Source organism: Fistularia commersonii, chromosome 30 (assembly GCF_037954325.1).
Source record: "Fistularia commersonii isolate RoL2024-O1a breed Wild chromosome 30, RoL_Fcom_v1.0, whole genome shotgun sequence".
Taxonomy (NCBI): Eukaryota; Metazoa; Chordata; class Actinopteri; order Syngnathiformes; family Fistulariidae; genus Fistularia; species Fistularia commersonii.
Window position 1 is genome coordinate 8,897,827 of NC_141313.1, and position 26,688 is coordinate 8,924,514.

At 43.7% G+C, this 26,688-nt stretch overlaps 4 protein-coding genes across 5 annotated transcripts; all 4 read left to right on the plus strand.

Moving 5' to 3' along the window:
- The first annotated feature begins 1,169 nt into the window (after nt 1-1,169).
- Nucleotides 1,170-16,358, plus strand: slc9a1b (solute carrier family 9 member A1b). Its single transcript, XM_086178336.1, has 12 exons — nt 1,170-1,544; nt 6,976-7,436; nt 9,011-9,261; nt 9,442-9,659; nt 9,839-10,035; nt 10,166-10,255; nt 10,373-10,443; nt 10,547-10,720; nt 12,171-12,285; nt 12,385-12,480; nt 12,659-12,734; nt 13,954-16,358. The coding sequence occupies exons 1-12, from the start codon at nt 1,307-1,309 to the stop codon at nt 14,193-14,195; spliced, it is 2,229 nt and encodes a 742-aa protein (XP_086034462.1). The 5' UTR covers nt 1,170-1,306; the 3' UTR covers nt 14,196-16,358.
- A 19-nt stretch (nt 16,359-16,377) lies between these two features.
- On the plus strand, nt 16,378-17,691 carry fabp10b (fatty acid binding protein 10b, liver basic). Its single transcript, XM_086178343.1, has 4 exons — nt 16,378-16,459; nt 16,526-16,698; nt 17,369-17,458; nt 17,641-17,691. Exons 1-4 carry the CDS (start codon nt 16,393-16,395, stop codon nt 17,689-17,691), a joined length of 381 nt encoding a protein of 126 aa, XP_086034469.1. The 5' UTR covers nt 16,378-16,392.
- Nucleotides 17,692-17,895: 204 nt separating this feature from the next.
- srsf10b (serine and arginine rich splicing factor 10b) lies at nt 17,896-22,477 on the plus strand. 2 transcript variants are annotated; one of them, XM_086178340.1, is made up of 6 exons: nt 17,896-18,051; nt 19,332-19,436; nt 20,480-20,583; nt 20,691-20,862; nt 20,956-21,009; nt 21,278-22,477. In XM_086178340.1, exons 1-6 carry the CDS (start codon nt 17,987-17,989, stop codon nt 21,498-21,500), a joined length of 723 nt encoding a protein of 240 aa, XP_086034466.1. In that variant the 5' UTR covers nt 17,896-17,986; the 3' UTR covers nt 21,501-22,477. The 2 variants fall into 2 exon arrangements, 1 of the variants encoding a protein (XP_086034466.1); XR_015109173.1 differs by lacking the exons at nt 19,332-19,436; nt 20,691-20,862; nt 20,956-21,009; nt 21,278-22,477 and having other exon boundaries at nt 17,913-18,051; nt 19,638-20,577.
- A 225-nt stretch (nt 22,478-22,702) lies between these two features.
- gja9b (gap junction protein alpha 9b) lies at nt 22,703-26,560 on the plus strand. The gene is made up of 2 exons (XM_086178339.1): nt 22,703-24,383; nt 24,651-26,560. The coding sequence occupies exon 2, from the start codon at nt 24,669-24,671 to the stop codon at nt 26,178-26,180; it is 1,512 nt and encodes a 503-aa protein (XP_086034465.1). The 5' UTR covers nt 22,703-24,383; nt 24,651-24,668; the 3' UTR covers nt 26,181-26,560.
- Nucleotides 26,561-26,688: the final 128 nt, after the last annotated feature.

Genomic DNA, 26,688 nt, shown 5'->3' on the forward strand with positions numbered 1-26,688 from the left:
TACTTGTGAACACTTTTGTATTTTATCTTTTAAATTGATTTTATGTGTGGGCACTATCATTTAATCTCTATATATTTTTTTATATATGCTCATATTTTCTTGTACCCTTATCCCGCACCCTTTGCGTATGTGCTGTTCGTAAAAAAAACATCAATTTCCCCCTGGGAATGAAAAGAGCTATTCCGATTCTGATTGCACACTTTCTATTTATTTTACTCCGACGTTCCTGTTTTCTTTCATTTGCAATAAAGGCCTTACATTTCTTTTCTGGGACTTCTTTCATTGAACCCAGCTCTCCCCATGACAGCTGGGATGGCCTGCAGGATAAGTGGTAGATAATGGATGGATACTTTTATTTCTGGTAAAGGACTGACTGTTTACAATACAAGTGCTCTCTGTCAAACGTTTCGTGCATTGAAAATGTACAATATTTTGTATGTATATATATGTGTGTGTGTGTGTGTGTGTATGTATATATATATATATACATATATATGTATGTGTGTGTATATATATACATATGAGTACAAATATATAGAATATTTATGAACTGTTCCTCAGTGACTTTTAATTGAATGTATAAATAATAAATAATAGTAGAAAATTGTATAAACAGTAGAAAAAAAATCTCACCCCGTTACTGTAAATTGTAATAATTTATCTGAATATATATTCATAACTGCGCAATATTTCATTTCAGAACAGCTTCATTTACAATATTTTTTTCACACTCTTGTGCACTCATCAGCTTTCATTTGGTACTTAAGACCTTAAGACACTTTATTGTCTTCACTTTATTTGGATTTCTTATTCTCCCCCTTCTGACTGTTTATACAATTTTCTACTATTATTTATTATTGTTGTTTTTCTTGTAACTCTGGCACAACAATTTCCTTCGAGATAAATAAAGTTGTTCTTATTCTTATTCTTATTCTTATTCTTATTCTTATTTCCCTGAAGTTTTAAAAAGTTTGGGTGTGTAATGCTCCTCCGTGCCACTAGATGTCGTCTTTCCTTAATAAAATAGTTTGGGATGAAATGACATGCAGGGAGAAAAGGTGGGGTTTCTCTGTCTGATATTATTATTGACGCAAGTTGTGAAACATCCGTGTCCTCCGCACGCCTGTGCGTGACGTCTGAATCCCCGCCCACCTGTCTCGGGTGGTGCGCGCGCGCCCGCGGGTCACGCAACGCGCCCGCAGCGATGCGTTCCTCCCAGACTCCCGCGGAACCCGTGCGTAAAAGTGCGCGCCTCACGCAGCCTCCGCACCTCCTCCTCCTCCTTCGGCCTTCCATCCTCTGAAACATGGCCGTGCGCGTCGCCAGCCCCGCGTGGATTCTCCTCCTCGTCGTCGCGGCTGCGGGGACCCACGGCGGCGGCGGCGGCGGCGGCCACGGTTGCGGGGATCCGGAGGAAGGTCACCGGGACGGGAACTCGTCGGCGCCCCGGAAAGCTTTCCCGGTGCTCGACCTGAACTATGACCACGTCCGGAAGCCCTTCGAGATCTCCCTGTGGATCCTGCTCGCCCTGCTCATGAAGCTCGGTAAGCGTGTCCTGACTTTCCCCACGCACACGCACACGCACAGTTTGGACTGTGGGCGGTCGGGCGTTGCAGGTGGCGTTCTCTCAACGTGGACGCAAACACAACTCGTACGTGGAGGGGGATTTCACAAATGTCACCACAAGGCTTCGACATTTTCCAACACCAAACTGTCCAAGATGGTTAAACTGGATTAGTTTACCGAAAGTTAAACTGATGGATGCGGATAAACGCTTGTGTTTGGAGTAGAAAACCTTAATTCTAAGGTTTAAAAGATCAGATCTGTTCTGTCTGCTCATCTCTTACTCCAATCCGAGTAACGCTCGCCTTTTCCATCGCCTCCTTGTCGTTCATACGCTCATTCATTGGTTCTGCGTGGCGTTTCTCCTGGACCGAGACTGGCGTCGTCTCAAAACATCCCACATTTCACTCTCATTCACTCAGAAAGAGCCGTGCAACTATTCACTCTCATTGACCCGGTGAACCTCCTGCATGTTTTTTAGACTGTGGGAGGAAACGGGAGAAGCAGCAGGAAACTCTCAGACGCACGGGGAGAACATGGACCGATCCAACCAGGGACCTTCTTTCTAACCGCCGCACAACCTGCCGCCTGTAGTTTCTACTTAGATGACTTCATCTCCTGTCTGTGGAGGTTCTCAGTCATCCAGGTCGCGGTGAATTCTTGTCAACATCCTCTTATGGCGGCAACTGGATTGAATTTCTTCACGCGAAGATGTTTCGCCCTTCGGCCGAGAGGCTTCTGAACCGAGGCGTCTACAAATGAAGAAATTCAAGTCCGGTCGCCGCAGCAAGAAGATTTTGACAAGAATGACTTCAACTCTTAATCCCGCGCCGTCTTGGAAACGTCGACTGTAACTTCGGAGTGGCCGTTGGAGCGCGCGGCGTCACAGTGGCCCCCCCCGATTGGCCTTAAGCGGGCTCCGCTGTCACAGATTTACTCGAGTCACGTGACCCTGAAGGCCCCCCCCCCCCACCTTTGTTTGTTCGTCCAATGCAGACCTTCCATCGTACCCAACGGCCGCTCGATTATCGCAGAAACTCCACAAACCGCTTTGAGTTCTTTCGGAGTCGCGTGTGCATGCGTTTGCCCAACCTCGTCACCGAATAGCCCCATCAAGACCCGAAACAGGACGAGCCGAACTTTTTTTTAATCTAAAAACCTTCGGTTTCGCCGTAAAGCCCTTCCAGCCTCTGATTCTGCAGAAACCCCAGTTGAGTATTTTCCAGAGATTTTGCAGATGTCCTGCTTCGAGGCTCGTTCCAGGCAGACGTCCGACTGCTGGGAAAGCGAGCAAACGCTGAAGGATTAGAGTTCGACTGGGGCCTCTGGAAGGAAGGGAGGGAGGGAGGCAGAGTTAAGGCTAATTATAGAAATAAGTCTCATCTGTCAGATTTTTTTTTTTTTTTTTTTTTTAAATTGTCCATCTGCTGTCCTCCCCATGACCAGCCTCCTGACCTTTATATCGATGTCACTGGTTAGTGCAGCCCCTTCTATCCTTCCCCAGAGGCCAATGCTCTTTAACTCCCGGAGGGAGGGATGAACAGTCGAACTTTGCTGTTATGAAGCTGCTGCGTAGAAAAACAATTTATCGATTGCGCTTTCATTTTTTATCTATACCGCTTATCCTGCTCTCAGGTTCGTGGGAGGGTTGGAATCGATCCCAGCCGTCATTGGCCCGGGAGGCGGGGTTCACCCAGGGTGGATCACAGGGCCGTTTATATAGACCTTTCACTCTTCCATTCACACATCAGGACGAGTCTCCGGTGAACCTCCTCCATGTTTTCGGACTGTCCCCCAAGCTTGTTGTGAGGTGATGGGCAAACCATTGCACCACTGTATTTATTGGGTTTATCAATTATCAATCAACAAAGACTATGTTGTAGCTGTTGCTCACTTCTTAAATATATGCATATATATATATATATATATATATATATATATATACATACACACACAGTATATACAGGACTGTCTCAGAAAATTAGAATATTGTGATAAAGTTGTATATCTTCTGTAATGCAATTAAAAAAAAAAACTTTTTCATGATATTCTAATATTTTGTGATAGGATTTTTGAGTTTTCTTAAGTTGTAAGCCATAATCAGCAATATTAAAATGATAGAAGTCTTGCAATAGTTCAGTTGATTTATAATGAATCCAGAATGTATGACATTTTTGTTTTTGTAATTGCATTACAAAAGATAAAGAACTTTATCACAATAATATTAATAATCTAATTTTCTGAGACAGACCTGTATATGTGTATGTGTGTGTGTGTGTGTGTGTGTGTGCGTGTGTATATATACTCACACACATATATAGTTCAACATTTCAAGAACTGCAGTGGTCTTTTTGAAGTAGTTTATATTACATTATATGTATGTTTGTATGTGTGTGTGTTTGTATGTACTCACACACACATGCACTTACACATATATATTGTAAATACACACACATATATTTAATGCATATTAATGCATCAACAAGACCGTTTTAGCTCTTGAATCCCAGAGGGTGAAGGGCATCTTTGGCTTTGGATCAAATGTGATTTAGCTCCAATGTTTTTAGACGTTTGCCGTTCCGAGGATACCCCCGCCGGGTCGAGTGTGTCAGAATGCAAGGCAGAGATGATGCCGGCCGGCCGCGGAGCGAGGCAGTGTGGAATGCTATCTGCTAGCGCAGCTGTTGTCTCAGAGGGCCGGCCCGACTTCCTGTCCTAATGCGCTGCTCGATAACAAAAGTGCACAGTGTGAGAGAGTCAGATTGGAGAGGGCGGCAGCAGACGAGGCCGCCAACTGCAGAAAAACTCTCTCTCGGCCCGCATCACATGACCCGCGGTACTGAATATCCAGGCCTCATTTGCAGGCAAGCAAGAGGAAGAGCGATGGCACAAGGCTCCTTTCAGAGCAAATCTGCTCCATCACCAGCTGCCACCTTACACAGCGATTGGGCCTTTTACGCAACTTCGACCTCAACTCTGTGTTTCTGTCTGTCATTAGATGTTCCCGTATTAAATTATTCAGTCTTTCCATCTTTAAGGAGCTCAAAAAGTTCCCCACCTCGGGGGAAACAATACATGCATTTCTAATACACTTTGGAAAAATCTCATCGTTCTAAATTGCATGTCTAAATGAGTCAGCGTTTTGTCAATAATAGATTATTATTTGGCTGGTTTATCCATTATCCGATTTCAATTTTGTGTCTGGGAAGCAGTAATTCACCTTTCCTTATAATCTGAGTTAACAGCTTGACCTCCAGTGAAGGATCCTGATGTTGGGAGTCGTGTAAAGGCTGGAAAGTGTAAAACTAGTAAAATGTAGAGTGAAGGTGTGTAAAAATAGGCTGAGGCGGCGTGTTTGGTGCCGCAGTGGCTGATGGACCCGCAGCGTCCGACTCTTTTATATTTCATGACGATGAGGCAGCTGCTCAAACAAATCTTTTTCTTTTCTTTAGCAGTTGCTATTCAGGCACTTCTTGATCAATAAATGATCATTACCTTGCGCCTGACATCTGTTTGGTGTCTCTTCTATTCATTGTTTTGAGTTAGGCCTTATTTTCAAATCTGTATGAAGCGTTTGCATTTCATGTAAGCGTTGACTGAGGTTTAAACGGCTCTTGCAGAAATAAATGACCAAAGAATGCAAACTCTGTAAAGAGCCTTGTGGGGTCTAAACCTCAAGGTTTTTTTTTTTTAAATTTTTTTTATTTTTGAATCGAGGACTCAAACTGTGATTGTAACCTCAGCCGATTATGTTGGCTGAGCGGAAGAACCTGCTTCAGCTAAAGTTTGACCAGTCAAAGTTACGGAACTCGACAATTGTTCGTACGCCGAGCTCTTAATCCTTGCATTTGTGATATCAGGATTGTCTCATTGTAACGTCCTTTTGCCCGGGTTTATCCATGGCTTGCATGGTCAGCACAGACTTAAAGGTCCTGCTCCTCACCTATAAACCAGTCAATGGCATTGCGCCATCTTAGTTGGTAAAGCTACTACGTGCCTGGATGTGCCAGTCTGCCCAAGGTGTGGAAAAAAATGTGGAATACCAACTTATTTGCATCTACATACAAGTCCTGAGTGGTGTCTGTGAGTGAATGGCTCAGACTACATGACGTGTGAATGGGAGGCTGAATGCAGCAAGTTCGTTCAATGCTTCTCACTCTATCGAGTCCCTCACTACGGGACAGGCGGACTAAATTAATTGAATGCGCTGTTAATCCTTGGTGTCCTACTTTTATCCCTTCTCACTTGTACATCACTTTGATGGAAAGCTTTCTATAAACATATTTATTATTAATGTTCAAAGTGGAGGTGGGGCTCCATCAGGGATCAGCTCTGAGCCCCTTCTTGTTTGCAGTGTTGATGGACAGGCTGACAGATGAGGTTAGACAAGAATCTCCATGGATCATGTTTGCAGATGACATTGTGATCTGTAGTGAGAGCAGAGAACGGGTCGAGGAAAATCTAGAGAGGTGGAGGTATGCTCTGGAAAGGAGAGGAATGAAGGTTATTTTCAGCAAGACAGAATATATGTGTTTGAATGAGAGGAACTCTGGTGGAATGATGGGTTCAAGCAGGTTGGAATGGGTGGAGAAAAGTGTCAGGGATGCTAAGTGATAGAAGACTATCAGCAAGAATGAAAAGAAAGGTGGACAAGACAGTGGTGAGACCAGCGATGCTGTGTGGACTAGAAACTGTTACAGTGACGAAAAGACAGGAGGCAGAGCTAGAGGTCGCAGAGATGAAGATGCTCAGGTTCTCTTTGGGAGTGACCAGGATGGATAGGATCAGGAATGAGTCTATCAGAGAAACACCTCTTAAAATAATCGCCTAAGTCATTTTTTTACAAATTTTTTTTTTTTTTTTGTCAAAATCATCTCCTCATGATGCTGACCACTTCTGGCAAAATTGCCCACATCCTCAGTTAAACAGATTGTGCAATTCTACCCCTTCAGTAGAAATTGCCTATGTCAAGAGTGTGTCAAATTGTTCCGTTTTTTGTGTTTCCTGAAAAATCTGAAAAAATGACTTAGGTGATTATTTTAAGAGGGTGACGATGTTTTGGAGAGAAGGTCAGAAAAGCCAGACTGATATGGTTGGGTCATGTACAGAGGAGGGATAGTGAATGTTTGGGTAGACGGATGCTGGAATTGAAGCTGTCAGGCAGGAGGTCTCGAGGAAGACCAAAGAGAAGATTTATGGACGTAGTGAGAGAAGATATGAAGGTAGTTGGTGTGAGAGAGGAGGATACAGAGAATAGGGTTAGATGGAGAAAGTCGATTCACTGCGGCGACCCCTGAAGGGAGAAGCCGAAAAGAAAAGTCCCTCCATTTTAATATAGGGGCCACCAAATAAGGGCGAGACGATACCCGTTGATTTGTTTAAAGGTCAAATGAACTCCGCATCTTTCCGCAGGGTTCCATATTATTCCCACGGTGTCCAATGTTGTCCCGGAGAGTTGCCTCCTCATCTTCGTGGGCCTGCTGGTGGGCGGCATTATCAAAGCTATCGGAGAGACGCCGCCCCTCCTCGACTCCACGCTCTTCTTCCTCTACTTGTTGCCCCCCATCATCCTGGACGCGGGCTACTTCCTGCCCATCAGGGCTTTCACTGAGAACATGGGCACCATCCTGGTGTTTGCAGTGGTGGGCACCCTGTGGAACGCCTTCTTCATCGGGGGGATGATGTACGGAGTGTGTCAGTTGGAAGGGGCTCCGTTGGCCAACGTGGACGCGCTGTCCTGCCTGCTGTTCGGCTCCATCATCTCGGCCGTGGATCCCGTGGCCGTCCTGGCCGTGTTCGAGGAGATCCACATCAACGAGCTGCTGCACATCCTGGTGTTCGGAGAGTCGCTTCTCAACGACGCCGTCACCGTGGTGAGTCGCCGTGGCGTTCGGGAGCAGCGCGTAAAGGAGACGGGAACCCGTCTCTCTACCGTTTGCTCCAGACCTCCTCCTTCAGTCACGATAATACGAAACAAGATATTCCATTTTTAGGACGTCTGATAGCTTAAAAAATGCTCTTGAGTGATTTCAGGTCTATTTTACATTTGAGGACGTGCTGTGACTTCCCCCGGCTGATGAAGTTACACAAGCTGTGATATTATATTAACGTGATTTCACATTATGGTTACTTTGGAAATCCTTTCTCCGAGCAGTCCAAGTGCATAAATCCAGCCTCAGTAATGACTTGATTTAGTTTTATAACGTCTAGACCAAACCACAGTTTCCACAGGACAGTGGAATGTGTGAATTTAAGGACGAGCAAGAGAATATCAGTCCATGCAACAAAGAACATTAAGTGACAGGTACTTTATCTTACTCAGCCGCAAGAAAACCCACTCTGGCGTTCTGGTCGGCTGCTAATAGAGATCAACATTAATGCGCCATTTTGAAGTTCCAAATGGTTTCTGCACCATGATTAACGGCCCCGATGTTTCCTCCTCGACTCAAGGCTGTAACTGCGTTTTCCTCCGAAGGCCAGAGTAAAGTCGACCGCGGATCTATTCGTCTGCAGTTTTGTTGTCGTAACGAGCCAAAATTACAGCTGCCAATGATTTCCTCATGTAACTAACAAGTAGAATTAAATGATGGTGCCGAGAGGTGAAAGGATTATTTTGATATTCCATTTGCATCTAGACCAGGGGTGGGCAAACTTTTCGGCTCAGGGGCCGCATTGACTTTTAAAATTTAACAGACGGGCCAGGTCAGCACAAGATATGATACATATGATTAAAAAAAACAATGCATTTGTTAACAGTACATATCAGACTAGTCTGATATTTGCTTTAAAAATAAAACCAGCTCTGACGTTTGCTTGCATTTCATGCACAAACCCGTTTTTCCCTTGTTGCTTCATGTCCAACTTATTCATGTGTGTCAGTATGTCCACGGTAAAGGCTAAAATCACAAAGTCAATCTGTGTCATTCAGCCCAGGAAAATTCTCAAGTAGCTATAAAAATGAAATGATCTCCGTTTTGAGCTCCCACATTCATTGATCCAAACATTCAATCATTCAAATCAAGTATGAATTCTGTACCAATCTTTGGCGGGCCGGATTAAAACGACCAATGGGCCGGATGTGGCCCGCGGGCCGTAGTTTGCCCACCCCTGATCTAGACTGCGGCTGGCAAAAAAAACTGAACCGCTAATGTCAACGTCAGTTGAGATTAAAATCCAGGAAATGCCAGTTTGAAGGGCTTCCACCAGCTGCCGCACACATTTGAATCTAAAGGCTTCGGAGTATTTTTCTCAAGATATTTTAATGTCATGAGGAAGGTTATAAAGGAGGACCCAGTCAACCTTTCAGGTTCCTCAGGGAGTCGTCTGCAAAGAAAATTGTCTTTTGCTCCCTTTGATTCCCTTGTTATGTTTGTCATTCTGTTGTGTTTTTTCAAAGAAAGAAAACAGGAAATGTAAAGTGACCGTTCTTGTGTATCTGTATTTGCAGGTGTTGTACCACCTGTTCAAGGAGTTTTCCCAGGCAGGAGGTGTGACCGTCACAGACGCCCTGCTCGGCGTGGTCTGTTTCTTCGTAGTGTCTGTGGGCGGCGTCCTGGTGGGAGCCATATACGGCATCCTGGGCGCCTTCACGTCCCGCTTCACGTCACACTCGCGTGTCATTGAGCCTCTGTTCGTGTTTCTCTACAGCTACATGGCGTATTTGTCCGCCGAGGTCTTCCACCTCTCGGGAATCATGTCGTACGTTGATGTTTCTTGCTTCTCCACATATTTTTCAAGTCTTTTAAGCGACATTCTTCAATACAATAAAATCCCATTGGAGTCTGTCTGCGTTCAAAATGTCGAATAAATAGCCAAAAATATAAATTACGGAATACGCACCCTTATATGGTCTGTCACTTTCTGTCTCATCCTGAAAAGGCTGATTGCGTGCGGCGTGATGATGCGGCCGTACGTGGAGGCCAACATATCACACAAGTCCTACACCACCATCAAATACTTCCTGAAGATGTGGAGCAGTGTTAGCGAGACGCTCATCTTCATCTTCCTGGGTGTGTCGACGGTCGCCGGGCCGCACAGCTGGAACTGGACCTTCGTGATCACCACGGTCGTCCTCTGCCTCGTGTCCAGAGTGCTCGGTCAGTTTCATGCGCGATACTTAAAACTCCATTTTCGCGATCTAAGGTTTTTAATGTGGCGCTTTTACCTGTGGAGTATTTCTGAAGTGCCATGATTTTTGCTCCTCAGTTGACACGTTATATTGATTTTAGTCTTCATAAGAAGCCTGATGACCGTTTTTGTTTTCTCCCTCTCTCAGGAGTCATCGGCCTCACATTCATCATCAACAAATTCCGTATCGTGAAGTTGACCAAGAAGGACCAGTTCATCGTGGCCTACGGTGGCCTGCGAGGGGCCATCGCTTTCTCTCTGGGCTTTCTGCTGCCGGACAACCAGATGAAACACCTGTTCCTCACCGCCATCATCACCGTCATCTTCTTCACCGTCTTTGTGCAGGTTAAAACACATGGCACATTATTCAATCTGCAGGAAATAAATTGTAGGGATTTTACTTTAGTCATTTTGGGAGATGATAATTGGCATTATAGCGCCCGAAGCCTACAAGAGAAGCTCTCTCTGCGTCCAGGGAATGACAATCAGGCCCCTGGTAGAACTTCTAGAGGTGAAGAAGAAGAAGGAGAGCAAAGGATCTATTAATGAGGAAATTCACACACAGGTGAGGACGCTGACCTTTCGTCAATATTTTAACAGTACAATTTGTACTACGTTTTCAATGTGGGAGCTCCGGTTTCTTAAGGATGAAACTTTGACGAATGATTATTTTCCCCTCCAGTTTCTGGATCATCTCCTGACGGGGATCGAGGGCATCTGCGGCCATTATGGACACCACCACTGGAAAAACAAGTATGACTCCTGAAGATTCCTTCACAATAACCGATGGATTATGTGTTGCTGAAATCTGTTTATTTCGTTTTTTGTTTTTTTTTTTCACATCCACCGATTAAAGGTTGAACCGCTTCAATAAGGCCTACGTGAAGCGGTGGCTGATCGCAGGCGAACGCTCCACCGAGCCCCAGCTCCTGTCCTTCTACAACAAGATGGAGATGAAGCAGGCCATGATGCTGGTGCAGAGCGGCGTCATTCCCAAGGTTCCCTCGGTTGCGTCGTCAGTCTCCATGCAGTGAGTATCGGGCGTGGGGATCCGATTCCTTTTGGCCGTTATCAGGTCTGAAATGGTATCTGGCATGGAAGGAGTTATACGGTCCACCTCATGAACAGACCAAAACACATTTGAGGTCAAACTCAATTTTGCAGTTGAATGGATGGGTAAGCGTTAGATGTCACCTGAAAGGAGGATTAATAAATATTCATTCATTCATTCATTTATTTTCTAGACCACTTATCCTGCAGTCAGGGTAACAGGGCCACATAAAAAGACATAAAACCAGTCACCCTCCCATTCACACATTTTGGTCTCCTATGAAGCTCGTGCGTGTTTTTGGATCGTGGGAGTCAATCGGAGAACCCGGAAATAACTCGCGCAGATGCAGGTAGAACAGAGAGACTCCACACAGAAAGATCCTCGTCGGAATTGAACCAGGGACCTTGTTGCTGTGAGGCAGAAGCACCACTGTGCTGCTCAAATTGAGTATATATTGAATATAAATTAGTATTTCCTGCAGAATAGTTTTACACATTAATCGGAATAGAAAATTAAATGAGAAACATAATCTTTAGGCGTGTGCCCCCACCTTCGGTGTTCAGTTTGTTGAACTTAAACTGGTGTGATTACTTGTGATTCCACCCAGGGCAAATGTGAAGACTATAAAATCATATATATGAAGAAAAATATCATTTTGCCACTTATTCAACGGGTATTTGAAGATACACCTGCAGGATCTAGCGGCATCTAGTGGTGGGGTTGCAGACTGCAGCAGTGGATCCCTGATCTATTTTCCACGTTTGTCGTGGGCTCGTGATCGTCTAGTCTGACTGGGGTCACAGCTAAATCACTAGGATGCAACTTGCAACAGAGGTCAAATGATTTTAGCAGCTTGATGTACAATGACAAGCTTTGCAGGTGAGCCACGTGGGCGAAATGTTAAACCCACTGTCAGCAATTCAAAGTAAGAACCTCTTGTGATCCGAGAGGCACCGTCTCTTCTCAATGACACCAGCAGCTTCATCTTTTGGACTTATTATCAATACGCGTAAAGCATAAGATTATCAGTCAACGTCTATTCCTGGTATATTTGCTCATTTGTTTCAAAAAGCAATTTTAATGCTCATATTGATTAGGGCTTTCCATGTTCATGTTGCTGATTATGATCTATATATGTATTTTTAATTAGATAGAGTGCTAAGTCTCACACTTTGTTGCCCCCGTGTGAGTTCTTTACTTCTAAATGGTCAGTTTGTGGACATGTGGTGAGCAACAAGGAGGTAGGGTTGTTTTGAAGCATGTGAAAGCGTGGACATTAAGGTACCGTTCGGGCACCACAAATGGAACTGCACGCTACAATAATATATTGCATTTCTCCAACGGCTCCTCCTCCACACACACACACATGCACTCTGATAATGGGTATTGATCACAGAACGATTTGATGAGGCGTGTCCCTCCTTCACAGAAACATTCAGCCGAGAGAGCAGGGCAGGCGGAGGGCGATACCAAACATTTCGAAAAGCCGTGAGGAGGAGATCCGAAAGATCCTGCGTGCCAACATGCAGAAGACCAGGCAGAGAGTAAGGAGGCCTTCGACCACCGTAAACCTAGCGTTGGGCCGCACGGAAATTTGTGACTGCATTGTTTTTGTTTGTTTGTTTGCCGCCGTGCGTCCTCAGCTCCGCTCCTACAGCAGACACGACCTGATGGCTGACCCATATGAGGACATGAGCGAGGTGCGCTTCAGGAAGCAGAGGGTGGAGATGGAGAGGAGGGTGAGTTTCAATCTGGTTTCCGCCGTTTCCAATTTTGCCCGGTGATTGAGTTGCAGCAACAACATGATAAACTCGATCTCAATATGAAACTAATGACAATTTAATGATTATTGTCCGGCTGGGGAATTTGATTTGATTTGTAAATTTTCATCTGAAATGCACGGCATCTCCTTCGCAGATGAGTCACTATCTCACCGTCCCTGCAAACCAACAGGAATTCAAACCTCCTGTGAGAAAAGTCTGCTTTGAATCAGGTCAGTTAAAGATTTATTCCTATAAATGACTGGAGCTTTTTACACTTTGTATATTCTGAGTTTTTCATTCATTCATTCTCGACACCACTTGTACTGCAGTCAGGGAGCTTTCTCACTTGTCCTGGTGGTTTTCTTCAACAACTTTCTGTTTCTCAGTCTGTTCAATAATCATAATGATTTATCCTTTATTAATCCCCGTGGAGAAATTCGTTCTCTGCAATTAACCCTTCATGGATGAACCATGAGCAGTAGGCAGCTGTCGACCGGCGGCCGGGGAGCAGTTAGGGGTTCGGTCTCTTGCTCAACAACACGTTGACAGACTAGGAGGAGCGGGGAATCAAACCAGGAATGTTCGATTCCGACCTCTCCTGCGCCACGCCACCGATTAACGAAATATAATAAGAAATAATAATTTAATCATAGTCCGTGTTCTTATCTTGAAGTGAGGAGTGTTTAGTTTGGAGATGCCGTTTAAGTTTGCTTGGCGCTGTTCGACAGCTTTTCCCAGCACACCAGGAGTCGGCTCGGTTGGTTCCCCAGAAAGTAGATCCAAAAGCAATTGAACTTTCATTGTATTGTCATGAGTTCACCTTTTTTACTTTCTTCTGACCACTACATATACTTGGGCCTTCATCTGGGTCAGAATGTTTTTCAGGACCAGAGGATCCTGACTGAGTACTTTTTCCTTTAAAACACGTAGCATCACGTATCACTAACGCTGTCTCACTGGAAGCATTACTTCGTACTCAGTAAATACACAGGTTAATTCACTACCTGCGGCTATCTAGTGGAAGACCATTTACTGATAACTGTTCTGCCTGTCACTACACGCTGCCCAGATAGATAGACATACAAAGACGCATTGTTTGCATTTAATAAATAATTTTTGGACCAATCAGGTGAAAGTGGGCATTTTTCCACGGCACACCTGATGATCTCTCACAGCATCCTAAACTGTTTGGGAAACACTGCCCTAGACCAATCACAGGGCCACATATGGAGACATGCAACCATTCACTCTCATTCATACATCATAGAGCTATAAAACCATTCATTCTGTCGGTCCCATAGTGTTTTTTGGTATTTCACTCCCTCGTTCATACTTCACAGGGAGTTATCAGCCCCTTTTCTTTCAGGCCCCAAGAGGTTTTTGGTCATATTGTCAAATTACCTTTGGAAATCATTCAGTGATCCGTCCCCGCTTCTCCCGCTGTCCCAGAACACCAGGTTTACACCTACGATGACAGCGACAGTCCCAAACGGCCGGTCGCTCAGCCGAGCCGGGGCCGTCCCGACGCCGTCCGCCTCCTGAACGAAACCAGGCAGAGGCCCAGCCAGAGCACCAGGAAGGCGGACCAGAGCGGTGAGCAGGAAGAGCAAGAGCAGCTAGGGCTGTCCCGCTGCCTCAGCGACCCCGGGCCGGACAACACCACGGACGAGGACCACTCGTTCATCTCCTGATGCAGGACATTTAAAGCACTTGAAGTCGCAGCCAAAGCAGAAATTCTAATCTTATCTAACAACCACAAACGCCTCGCTGACTTATACGACGGCTTTGTGTATAATATCTATAGTGTTATCGTTTTGACCCTCAGAGGGCTGCTTGGGGAGCAATTCCAAATGTTCACGCTCCACAAACAGAAATGTCACTTTCATGCCATTGAGGGTCTGCAGTGATTAATGCAGTTGATTGTGCAAAAAAAAAAAAAAAAAATTCCGTGCACTTTATAAAACCATGTCTCGTCCCGTAAGCGAGTCCGTCAACGCTTTTAACTGACAGGTCCGATTTTCACATAATGATCTTTGCTTCACTTTGGTTTACGTTAGCGATAACAAGGTGTGTTACCGGTGAGCCGCCGCTGCTCTGGGCTTGAATGTGGGACACCTCGAAATGTGTATCCATACATCTCCCAGCCGCTTTATTCCTAAACCAACCAATTTTCAGGTTCTTGTTACAAATCCGCTCCATCACGCGGTTGGATGTGCTTTGTTTTTGTGTATTTTCATGTGAATCCTCACCAAAGCGTGCACCGCCGGCCATGTGCTACAGAAGCAGTGTCTTAACTTACACTCTGTTTGATGGACAGCTCATTTTCATACTCCTAGCCAATGAAAAATGAGCCAATGACTCAACCCTCCCCCTCCCCTGCAAATTACTATGTGCCTACACACACATTGTCAAAGCAACAGAACCATTCAGTCGGTTTGCGTGTGTTTTGGTTCACGTCTTTCAAATTCTAAACCGTCTCCTGTATGTTTTGTGTAAAACAAATGTGCATCGACAGAATGGGGAAAATTGTGTGGATCTCCGAACCTTACCGGTTTATTCTGTCGAAAGTATACTTTGAAAATGTGTTTGTTGGGTGCAAGTCTGTATTGTTTTTACTAATGTCACAGCAGTACTACTCAATGTTCTTCTCAGGGACTGCAAATCACAGCATAGCATAAAGAGCTTTAGGACAACAATCTCCAGTGTGTTTCAAATGTGACCCGCTGCTATTAAACATCCTAGCAGTTGTAGAGGTTGGCCTTTTACGAAATGGCGAAAATCACATTTTTGAAATGAAGCCATAAAAATACCTGTTCTTCAAACCACAATGTGATCACAAAGCTTTTGCTTCCCATTCGGCACTGGACCGCCCACGGTGGCCTTAAAATGTTTTGCTTTTTTTTTTTTTTTTCCTTGTCTCTCTGCCAGTTTGGAGTATTTTTATATTTTGAAAAAAGAAAATCCATATTTATCAAAGTGAAAGAAAGTTTTAATAAAGGTTTGTCATTACCAACGACCTGTGAATGTCCCTTGCAAATTCTTGAAAACCTCCAGGGTCGGCTGTGGCTCAGCTGGTAGAGTGGGTGTCCTTCGGCTTGGAGTGCTCTTTAAAAAGAAAAAAAACAATCATATCTGAGAGCATTATGGTCTGTTTTAAAAAATGCAGAAGTGTATTCTTTTGAGGAAACATTAAGGAGTAACAGAAGAATAATTAAAGTATGTATGACATTGATACAAAAAGAAGAAAGATGGTTAACAGAAAAGTTGTGCATTAAAACGGGAAAAATCTAAAAGCTTGCACGGCCGAACCGAAGGACATTTTGAAAGGGGAAGCTGGGATCTAGTTGATCAGAAAACAATAGGCCGTGCAAGATATGAAGGGGAAGCAGCGCGTGAGGAGGGAGTGATCCACTCTGCCGCAATGTTTGACGGTTGCTTATTGGGCAAGAGATGAAGTCATATCAAATGATAGAATTAATAATAATGGGATGCACGAGTTTTATCTCAGCTAGCAATCTCTGTGGCTGGCAAGGAGGAAATAACGATATTGAAGTATTATCCCCTTCTGAATGTCATCTTACTGCCAATGTATTTAGGAGTGACAGCTGTTTAATCCAGTGGAAAAGTAAATATGTTTGGACATATTTTATCATTGCATTAGACAACGATAAGATAAAAAGTCAATTAAAGCCACCACACAACAATAACTAACATTTGTGTTTGTTTCTTGTCTGTTAAGAAATATTTATCCGCTTGCAGCCCACTGGAAATTCTTCTTCAAATAACAGGGAGTTCAAATTCCCCGACCTGCCAACCGACTGTGTGTGTATTTGATGGGATTTTGACTACATGAACAACAAACATCCTTGAGCAACACAGCCTGCAGGCATGGATTTCAATGGCACATGGAAGGTTTATTCAGAGGAAAACCTGGAGGAGTTCCTGAAAGAATTGGGTAAGAAAACTGAATTATAGGAGTGACTTGTGTCTCTATGCAAACATATTCTCATGCATTCATAAGGTGCACCTGAGACGGTCATCAAAATGCGTAAGGGAGTGAAGCCTGTGATAGTGATACGGCAGAATGGCAAAGACTTCACCCTCACAGTGAAGACCCCCCTCTGTACCAAAGACCATTCCTTCAGCGTGGGAAAGGAGACGGAGATGACAACTGTGGATGGCAAGAAGTTCAAAGTAATCCTACAGCTGAGTTCTTAGAAAACATATGAAGTAATATCTGATATCACCCATGACGTTTCCTTGACAAATCATTTTTAAGTCGATCAGATCAACAATGCAAAAGTGGGGAACGTGTTAAAAAAATCAATAATGCACCACTCAGACTAATGATACATATTATAATGCCTGCTACCTGTAATTACAGGTTAAAGAGACAACATATGAACGGATTGAAATCTGACTCAACATCAAGGATCTGATTGGGAAATAATGTCATTTATCTCAAAATGATTTCTCAGGCTATATGATATCAGATTTTCTTGTAACTGCTTTTGGAAATCTTGTTTTATTTTCACAATTTCCTGCTAATTTTGACTTTGCCAATTGTATTTTGGAAAAAAAAAAATCCTGGATTTTGTAAGGGAAAGAATTAATTTGCAAAGTAACAAAACAGAATTGTACCACAAAATTACATTTTTATTCTGGAGTAGTTTATAATGATATTTGAAAAAAAAAAAAGCACAAAACTTGTCTGGATTTGTATATATGAGTTCTACCCATCTGTGTGCTGCATGGGATGATCTTGCTGCATCGCTGGATGGGAGTCTTATTATTTCCAACAGACAAGTATCGTTTATTCCCAGTCATCTTCCTCATGCAATGCAATGTTTGTGATCTTGACCAGTGCGTCGTAGATGAGGAGAACGGGTCGCTTATTGTAAAGAGTGACAAGTTCACCTCAGTCCGAGAAGTCCAGGGGGACCACATGATTGAGGTCAGTCATGGTGATTGTCTTGGACCGGTTCATTTCATCATGTTTGAAAAATCTGTAATGCAAATTTTTTTTTCTTTTCATAGGCATAGTTGCGGTAGTGTTTCACGTGTAAAATTACAAACAGACTGCTCTGGAGGGTAAATGACACAAAGTGACTCCTGTCTTTCTCTGCCTCTCTCCAGACCGTCATAACCGGCTGTGTGAAGTACATCAGCAGAAGCAAACGTGTGTAGTCGTCACCATGCCAGCAGCCATTCCAACCTCGTTAAGTTACATATTAAGAAAACCATTTCAATAAACGTTTATGATCAAAATAAATATTAGAGTACTGGTCTGTCATTGACTCAGTCCAATGTGAGCGGTGGATTATCATCTTCACCAGTAGATGGCGCACTGATTTTCTTTGGGCATCAAAAATCCAGCGAAGAAGAAGCAGAAGACGCCGTTCGTTTAGGGGGTGTAGCGCTTGCCCTAGCTTGTTGTACATTTTTCCTTAACACTTGTTTCCTGCAAGCGGAGTGTTACTCTATGGCCAGATACATGCGTCCTCCAAACACATCTCTGTTCGTCAGAAACATCTCCGATGAATCCAGGTGAGTCTTCATTTCGGTGTTTGAAATGTAAAAATGCACAAACGCTGGACAACTGTTTCTGCTTCGCTAGCTTCGTTAGCCCACTAGCTAGGGGACGACTAACCTATACAAAGGACCTCCGGGATACATTTACGTTACAGCAGGAGAACGACGGAATTTTATGAGCATTTAGTAATAAAAACGTCCAAAATCTGCCAAACTGAAAACTGAAGTAATTACTTTCTTATTTTCTATTTGCAACGATAGCATCTCTTTGTTCGTGCTGCGCATTGACCGTTCTCGTCTCAATGGCTTCCAACGGGTTAACGGTAGGTAATGCCAGCATAAAAACGATTTGTCCAAGAGGAAGCCGTCAAAAGTTTATAACCGTGAAAGCATTTTAATGCATATTCTTCTCCAAACCATTTAAACATTGTCTTAAAAAGTAATAGTGAAAGCGGGTGACATAAAATAGAAACTGTTTGAATGACAAGTAGTCTCAGCTGAAAGTTTGTTACACGATAAACGAGTGTTTCACGATATCACAGTGTCACATCAAATAGAATTTTTATTCGGTCATCTTACAAGGGTTACACTCCAAAATGTCCAACAATTTATTTATTGAATTAATTGGTCGATTTATTTGATTAATTATTTAATGCCCAGAAAAGGTGCAAGTAGTCCAAACACAAAGGGTTTTAAATGGAGTGACTTCCATTTGGTTGAATAAAGAGCATACGAACTGTCATCAAGGGGCTACGCTCATCCTGTGCCTGTGCTAAAAATGCAAATATCAAAAGTTTTAATGGCTCTAAATTTAATGACAATGAGTTTTAAATCCTCTTCTCTATATAACTCTTTGACATTAATAAATATAAATATAGACAATTCATCAAGGTGTTAGCACAATCTGCAAATGTTTCTGTTTGTCCTTTACACATTGACAGTGTTCTTGTTTCTCATTTAGAAATCATATTGGCCTCTTGTCTCAAAATGTTTTATATATATTTAGATAAGACTGGATCTGTACATTGTTATTCATGATATTGTGCACAAGTAAAAAAAAAAATTGAAAATAAAATGTCATTGAGCCTCTTTGTTCTGGGACGAGCAACAGGTGGTAGCTTTCAAAATGATCTGAATGGCACCGAGACTCTTTGGGCCGGTGGAATGTGCTCCCATTTTTAGATTGAACAGTGCCCGGGCTTCCTCACCAGTTGCTCTCCCAGCTGTTCATGCTTGATGCAGGCAGTCTTGCCTATAACGCTCAGTTGAGTTATACTTGTATTTACGGTGTTCAGGCCTGAGGATTTGCGGCGTGAGTTTGGCCGCTATGGGCCAGTAGTAGATGTCTACATCCCACTTGACTTCTATACACGTCAACCAAGAGGATTTGCATACATTCAATATCCTTTCCCAATGAGGTGTAACTGTGTGGTCATGCTAACAAAGCAATCTTCTGAATTTCCTTTCAGCAGAGAAGACTTGCTGTTTTTGATGTTATTGTTGTTTTTGTTGTGTTTTTTATTATTATTATTATTATTATTCTTTTCTTTCACACAATTTGATTGATATCTAACATCCATATTTCTCTGTTATTGCTTCAGAAAATGTAAAAGCGTCCAGTTGTGGAACCGGCCACAAAGAGTAACAAAGACCCGTATAGAGTAGCTCTAAAGACAAGTCACACAGACCTTCAGGAACAGTGGGAGGGAAAAAGGTTGAAAAGAGAAAGTAAAGCATGAAGAGGAAAAGGGAACGGAGACGAGGCTTGGATATGGCGGCAAAGAATGAGGAAAAGAAAAGAGGTTTAAGAGGAAAAAGCAAGCAGGAAACCCAAGTCTCTCTGGGAGTCGATTAAAGGTTGTAAAGATCAAGATGAAGTTCAAAGTCAAGCGTGGGCAAGGTAACAAGTGAATTATTTTGTATCCTCCTGAGACAAATCCGTAAATTTGATACAGCAAAAAAAAAACAATAATTACAAATCCGCTTTCCTTGTGATATAAATGGCATTTTAATTTTACCAAAGCAATTTAATCAGCTATTTTTGTACTTAATTTGTGATAATACCTGGTCCTGCTCCATCATCTTCCTCAATCGCCAGAAATCAACCAAGCATGTATTTGTGTGTGTTCGCTTGTCGCACAGTGTCAAGTGTTGCTGCTGGTTCGCGTTATTAATCGGGCCACACAAATTCAACAAAATGTTTGACACCCTCCGCCTTCCCTGCTCCAAAGGGACTGTGTAGTTTTGTGTGAACAGCAGAATTGCAAAAGGCTTCAGAATTGATGAAATATCCTTTTTCTTTTGCGAGGGCAGGTCATTTTTACTTTTTCTGTACTCTTTATTTATCATTTTTGGTGGGGTGGAAAAAAAGCAAAACATAACTGTAAATTTGTGTGGCCTTCTTGAAAAACAAAAGCCTACTAAACCCTTAACCACGCAGCATATTTGAAGATGTGCGTGATGCAGAAGATGCTCTTCACAGTCTGGACAGGAAGTGGGTGTGTGGCCGGCAGATTGAAATCCAGTTTGCCCAGGGAGATCGAAAAAGTGAGTGTAATTGTGTCTATATCTTTTCCTTGACAGTAATTGGCGTAACTGTCGGCCTTTAAGTCTTTTTTATTGAACTAGCTCCTGTGATCACTGTTTTTCAATAGCACCCAATCAAATGAAAGCAAAGGAAAGGCGATCGCCTGGCAGGTCCTCTCGATACGACGACTACGATCGTGACAGCCGGCGCAGGCGCTCACGTAGCCGCAGCTACGAGCGCTACAGATCTCGCAGCCCTTCTTACGATCGCCGCCGTAGGCGATCTGAGAGTCCAAGAGAGTGAGTTCTTCAAGCGTTCGCTGCTCAATTATCTATTGTGATTTTACTTTTGACAGTACAAAATACCTTTTTGAATGCCCCCCCCCCCCCCAGGTCTCGTGGACGCGTGTATGGAAGAGGAAGAAGCAGGAGCCGAGAAGAAGAAAGGTATACATGCTTGCAGCTGTTGTGTTATGATAACTGGAATATTCCACATCTTATGACCAGTATAGTGGATGAATACTGTTTTCTTCAAACTCAGCATTCACCAAACAAAGGCAGAACTAAATAAGGGTTCATTATTCCCGGACATGTGACTTTCTGTTTATAATTTTCCATAATGGTACCACTGGCTACACGAGACAGCAGAGTAGCCAATAGGTAGTCTGTTAATGGTCCAGAAGTGTTCTTCGGGTTTGACTCTTTCTGTCATTAGATACAGGCCGAGGCCGCAGAGAGAATCCAGAGGGAGGTCCAGATCACATTCCCGATCCCCGTCTCCACGAGAGGTCCTCAACCCCCCCTCGACTTCTCATTATACCGAGGAGGAGGTGCGACGAACCCCATCCCGCTCAAGATCCCGCTCCCTATCCAGATCCCGCTCTCACTCGCGTTCTCGGTCCCGGTCCTGGGCCGGACGCAAGACAGGAGGACGCTAGAAAGTTCCTGCTCCACTTTGTAGGCCATCAGTCAGCTGGACCAGGTTTGGTCCTTTTTTAGGAAAAGAAGTGTTGGTTTTGACATGAATGTAACTTCCACTGAACTAATTGTAGAATCCTTGTTTTACAAATCAGTGTTCAACGCTGGTCCTTTGCTTGGTTTTGTAAACTTAATATTTTCCATTTTTCCAGTAGGATATTAAACAATTTTTGTTCAGTGGTAGCTAGCCAAGAATATCTTCTTTTTTGGAAAGTACATTTAACTGGTTGTGGTCTCTAAATTCTATGCACCCCTTTTTTCCTAAAAACAAACATTCAGTATTTAAAACATTTTGCTCCGTTCTTGTGCTGTCAGTGTTTCTGTGTTTTATAAAGAGAACATTTACAGTAAACTGACTTTACGACCGACCATTTTCCAAAGCGGTGGTGCATTTGTGTTGTCTTCCCTTCCATCAGCCACTTAGCTGTTCATCAGTTTCCACGACCTTGTTTGTGTGGCTGTGTGCTCCTGTGATAGAATAGTTTCAGTCATACAGTCACTACACGGTAGCCTAGTTTCAACATGACTGAAAAAAAAAACGTTTGCTATAGGTATTTTAAAAAAAGAAGATTCAAAAGAATCCAGTTTTTGTTTTGTTGTAATGGAAGGAAGACAAGTAATAATGTTCATTGGAAATGGGTTTTGTGAATTGCATATTTTAATGTCTGCTCGAACACTAAAACACAGTCACCTTCTGTAAAGGTCCTTTATAAAATTGTTTATTTTGTATTATGTAATAGTCGAACTTTTTGTTTCATATTGGAATATTTGTCCGAGTAATAGTTCTGAAAAGATGGAACACAAGGTTTTTTTTTCATTTTGCCGTAATGCCCCCCCCAGAATAACTCCTGTCACTGCATGTTTTTAATCTTCCTCTTGTTCAAAGTTTACTAGGAAGAAACTATTTGAGTAATAAATGGATAACATTCTGTATAAAGCATTTGTCTGCAGTTTCTGTTTGTAACCTACGAGTGAAGCCCAGTGGTTTATCTGATGGAACAGCCAAGGATTCATGCATGTTGAGTGCAGATAGACGTGTCTGTAAATTCCCCCAAAATGAATTTGAACTGATTTAAGAACCTTCTTTTTTTCCCTCTCAGACACCTGGGTTTTCAAGGTGGATCAACATCATGAATAATGACACATCTACAGTTCAGCTGGAGAAAATCTGCATGGAAAACGGCTGTACAGTCAGTCCAGCCGCGATGTTCGATTTCCTTTTAATGGAACAGTAGCCGGGAGGAACAACTTAGATGTGGAGGCAACCATGTATGAAATCGGACGTGACCCATTGATCCTTGTTGCCGAAAAATACATGGACCACGAGGTCGCGGGGCTCTACGTGCGTGTCTTGACAAAATGTAACTCACTGAAAAAGACTTTTTGCATTCAGATAATCTGATGACGACTAAGTGGTCTGACAACGTCGTCTGGTTTTCAGAAGTTGCAGTAGACATCAAGCTTCTCGAAACTGCATTCCCTTTAGAAAAAAAGGCACGCCTTTCCACAGCAGATTCAGTGGCTCGTTTTGACCTGGCTTCCGTTTCATTCTTTTACCATCTACAGCATCAGAACATTGCATTGAGTGCCAGGTCCCTACTCATAATCACCCGGCTTGTGATCATCTACATTAAACCCGTTTTTACAGAGCTAAACAGAAATTGACATGTTCACTGTTGCATAACAACGACAATGGTGCATGTTTTTTTGGTTTTTTTGAGTATAGCTAGCTCCCAAACCCTGTTAACTTTGAATTTCTATTTATTTCAAACGGTGTCTTATTTTTCTTATTAAAGGGTAGTTTGAACAGTGAAGGTTAAGACAAAGCCATTTATTTGTTCTATTTCGAGTAATTTTATTATGTTATCACAGTTTTTATTGTTGTTATCTGTCAATTGTGTCAAACACATTGAAACAAGTTTTTTGTCTCCTTGAATTTATGTCGTTGATGCATTTGGAATTTTCACAATCAGTTATTTTAAGGGGGGATTAAGGTTGTGCAATTTTGACTTATTTCCAATTGCAAGAAATGTGCTGTGCATGTATAAATGTCATTCAGTATATAGGTTTATCTACTTTCTAAATATCAGCAAAAAAACTTCTGTAAACTTCCTGTCATCTATTAAGTTAATCATCAATACATCCCATAATACTTGAGACAAATTCATGACAGCAATTCTTCAGTGTCATACTCACATCAAGCAATCATCAGTTCAACTGGGAATGTTTTTACAAAAAATAAACTGAGGAGCCCAAAAATTTGCAGATTTTTGGGTTGCATTTTTGGTTTTCCCGACTGAAAATGCACCAAGTGGTGGAGAAAGCAGCTTGAGGGTCGTTTGGATCCAAGGTTATCTAACCCAGTAGCTTGTTGTGGTTGAAAAAAGCTTCCCCGGCAGATGTTGCTGGAGGCTAATGCAGATATGCATCGTTTAATGAGGTGAGGATTAAAGGTCACGTTATGAGGTAGTTCATCCACTGGAGCTGGTCAGCTGTAAAAACTTTCCTGCCCTGCTTTACAACATAACAGGATCAAACAAGGTCCCTTGGGTTCAACCAGCGGCACAATGCAACAAACCATCGAATATCTCCGCAGCACATTTCACCCCCAATGACTGGCAGGGTTTGACAGCCCACCGTTGATGCCGTGAGGCAAATGGCAACGGAGCAGTGAAACAGCATTGATTTTTCCCGGGCTATAAGCTGTGAACTAGCAGGGATCATTGGTTTCAGACTAGTTTAACACCAGGCATGGAGCATCAGCGTGGGCATGTGCGGGACTATTTTTCAGCAGCATAGTTGGAAAGGGTTTTTGCAGTTGAATTTCATATCCAAGATGCAAGGTAAGCTGAGTGATGTTCGGGAGAATTTTACGAGAACATCGCAAAAGAGAAACGCTGCCATTGTGCGATCAGTGATATGTTCTTATTCCTGATGTCATCTTATTCTGCCACGTAACTGAACAAATGAGCTTTTCCTTGAGGTTGGGTAGTTGCAATTGACAGACAGAACCATTTCTCTGAACATTAAAGAAAAGTTCATTCAAAATCAATGCAACTTTTTGTCAATTCACCTTAAAACCCACCAGACTGTTTTGGTCCCATTTATAGCTCGATAAATGTTAAAAAATGGGGGACTGGAACTTCCTCGGGGGGATCTTGGAGGAGGTTCATATCCACTCCACCATGGTTGGGAAGATCTGGCTGACCATCCTCTTCATATTCCGGATGTTGGTGCTGGGCGTCGCTGCGGAGGACGTGTGGAACGACGAGCAGTCCGACTTCATCTGCAACACAGAGCAGCCCGGCTGCCGCAACGTCTGCTACGACCAGGCCTTCCCCATCTCCCTCATCCGCTACTGGGTCCTGCAGGTCATCTTCGTCTCTTCGCCCTCCCTGGTCTACATGGGTCACGCCATCTACCAGCTGCGAGCCCTGGAGAAGGAGCGCCACTGCAAAAAGGTTGCTCTACGTCGGGAGCTGGAGTCGGTGGATGCGGAGCTGGTGGAGGTGCGGAAAAGGATCGAGAAGGAGATGAGGCAGCTGGAGCAGGGGAAGCTCAACAAGGCGCCGCTTAGAGGTTCTTTGTTGTGCACGTACGTGGCCCACATCGTGACTCGTTCAGTGGTGGAGGGCAGCTTCATGATGGGCCAGTTCATGCTCTACGGCCACCGGCTGAACACTCTCTACAAGTGTGAGAGGGAGCCCTGCCCAAATGTGGTGGACTGCTTTGTCTCCAGGCCCACAGAGAAAACTGTTTTTATGATGTTCATGCAAGTGATTGCCAGCATCTCCCTGTTCCTCAGCCTGCTGGAGATCATGCATCTAGGTTACAAGCGGATTAAAAAGGGCATCCTGGACTTTTATCCACATATTAAAGAAGACATTGATGATTATTACGGCAACAAGTCCAAGAAGAACTCGGTTGTGCATCAAGTTTGCACGGGTACTTCAGTGGGGCGCAAGACTACTATTCCCACAGCCCCTAGTGGGTACACGTTGTTGCTGGAGAAGCAGGGCAATGGACCCAATTACCCACTTCTCGATGCCTCATCTGCCTTTGTCCCAATACAAGGAGATCCCACTGGGAAGCCACACGGCCACAAGGATGGCAAAGAGGGGGTACCAAGCCCCACAGAGCAAAACAGCAACTCCAACAACACGAGCAGCGAAAACCGGTCTCCTCTGACGGACAAACAGGATGAGCAAGAGGAACAGATACCATCTCACAGCGAGGACCTGGATTGTGCGAGGTCGGAGTATCCCACCCTGCCTGTAGCAGACACCTCATCCTGCACCACACTGTCCGGCATCGCAAGGAAAGGCAGGAGGATCAGTCCACAGTGGAACTGTTCCACCGTGATGGAGGGGAACGGCTCAGACAGCGGAGATTCCTACCATGGCAGTAACAGCATGAAGCTTCGAAGCGGCTGTGCCGGCCCCAGAGCGCGGATGCTCTCTAAATCGGACATTAAGAGATCGAGCAGGTCCCAGAGCCCGGACTCCGCGGGGGAGCTGAGCTCTGTGTCACGACACAGCCACGAAAGTAACAGCCCCACTGCTTCCTCTCCAAACCGCCGAGTGTCGGCCACGAGCAGCGCCAGCAGCAGCAGACGGGCCCCGACTGATCTGCAGATATGAAGCCCTGACTGACCACTTTCCTAGCGGAGGCCATGCTTTTTTCACTGCCCTCTTTCTCAAGCACACAGCTATTGGGTGGAGAAGCTCCAAAGACGATTCTGTTGTATGTTTTAAATAAACAAACAACAGGAACTGCTTAGTATGTACACGAACAATCAATTTCCACGGGTGACCCCACAACGCTCACTTGTTACAGATTCATGCACGTAAACCAAAAACTGATTTGAGTCTAATTCATGTACAGATAAGTTCTTCAGGAGCAACTCCTGGGGATGGATCCAAGCTAGTTGTTGCTATGAAACAGGACATATTCGAACCACTTGCACAGTTTAAATGAACTTAACTATCTCAGCATGTATGACTTTGCTTTGAAAAACACCAATATGAAACATCCGTATCCGTGACAACAGTATCTCTGAGACTGACATGAATAAAGATCAGCATCATTTAATGCTTTACTTTGTCAGACCTTAATTTCTCATCGGGCATATGAGCAGTCAAGTTGTAG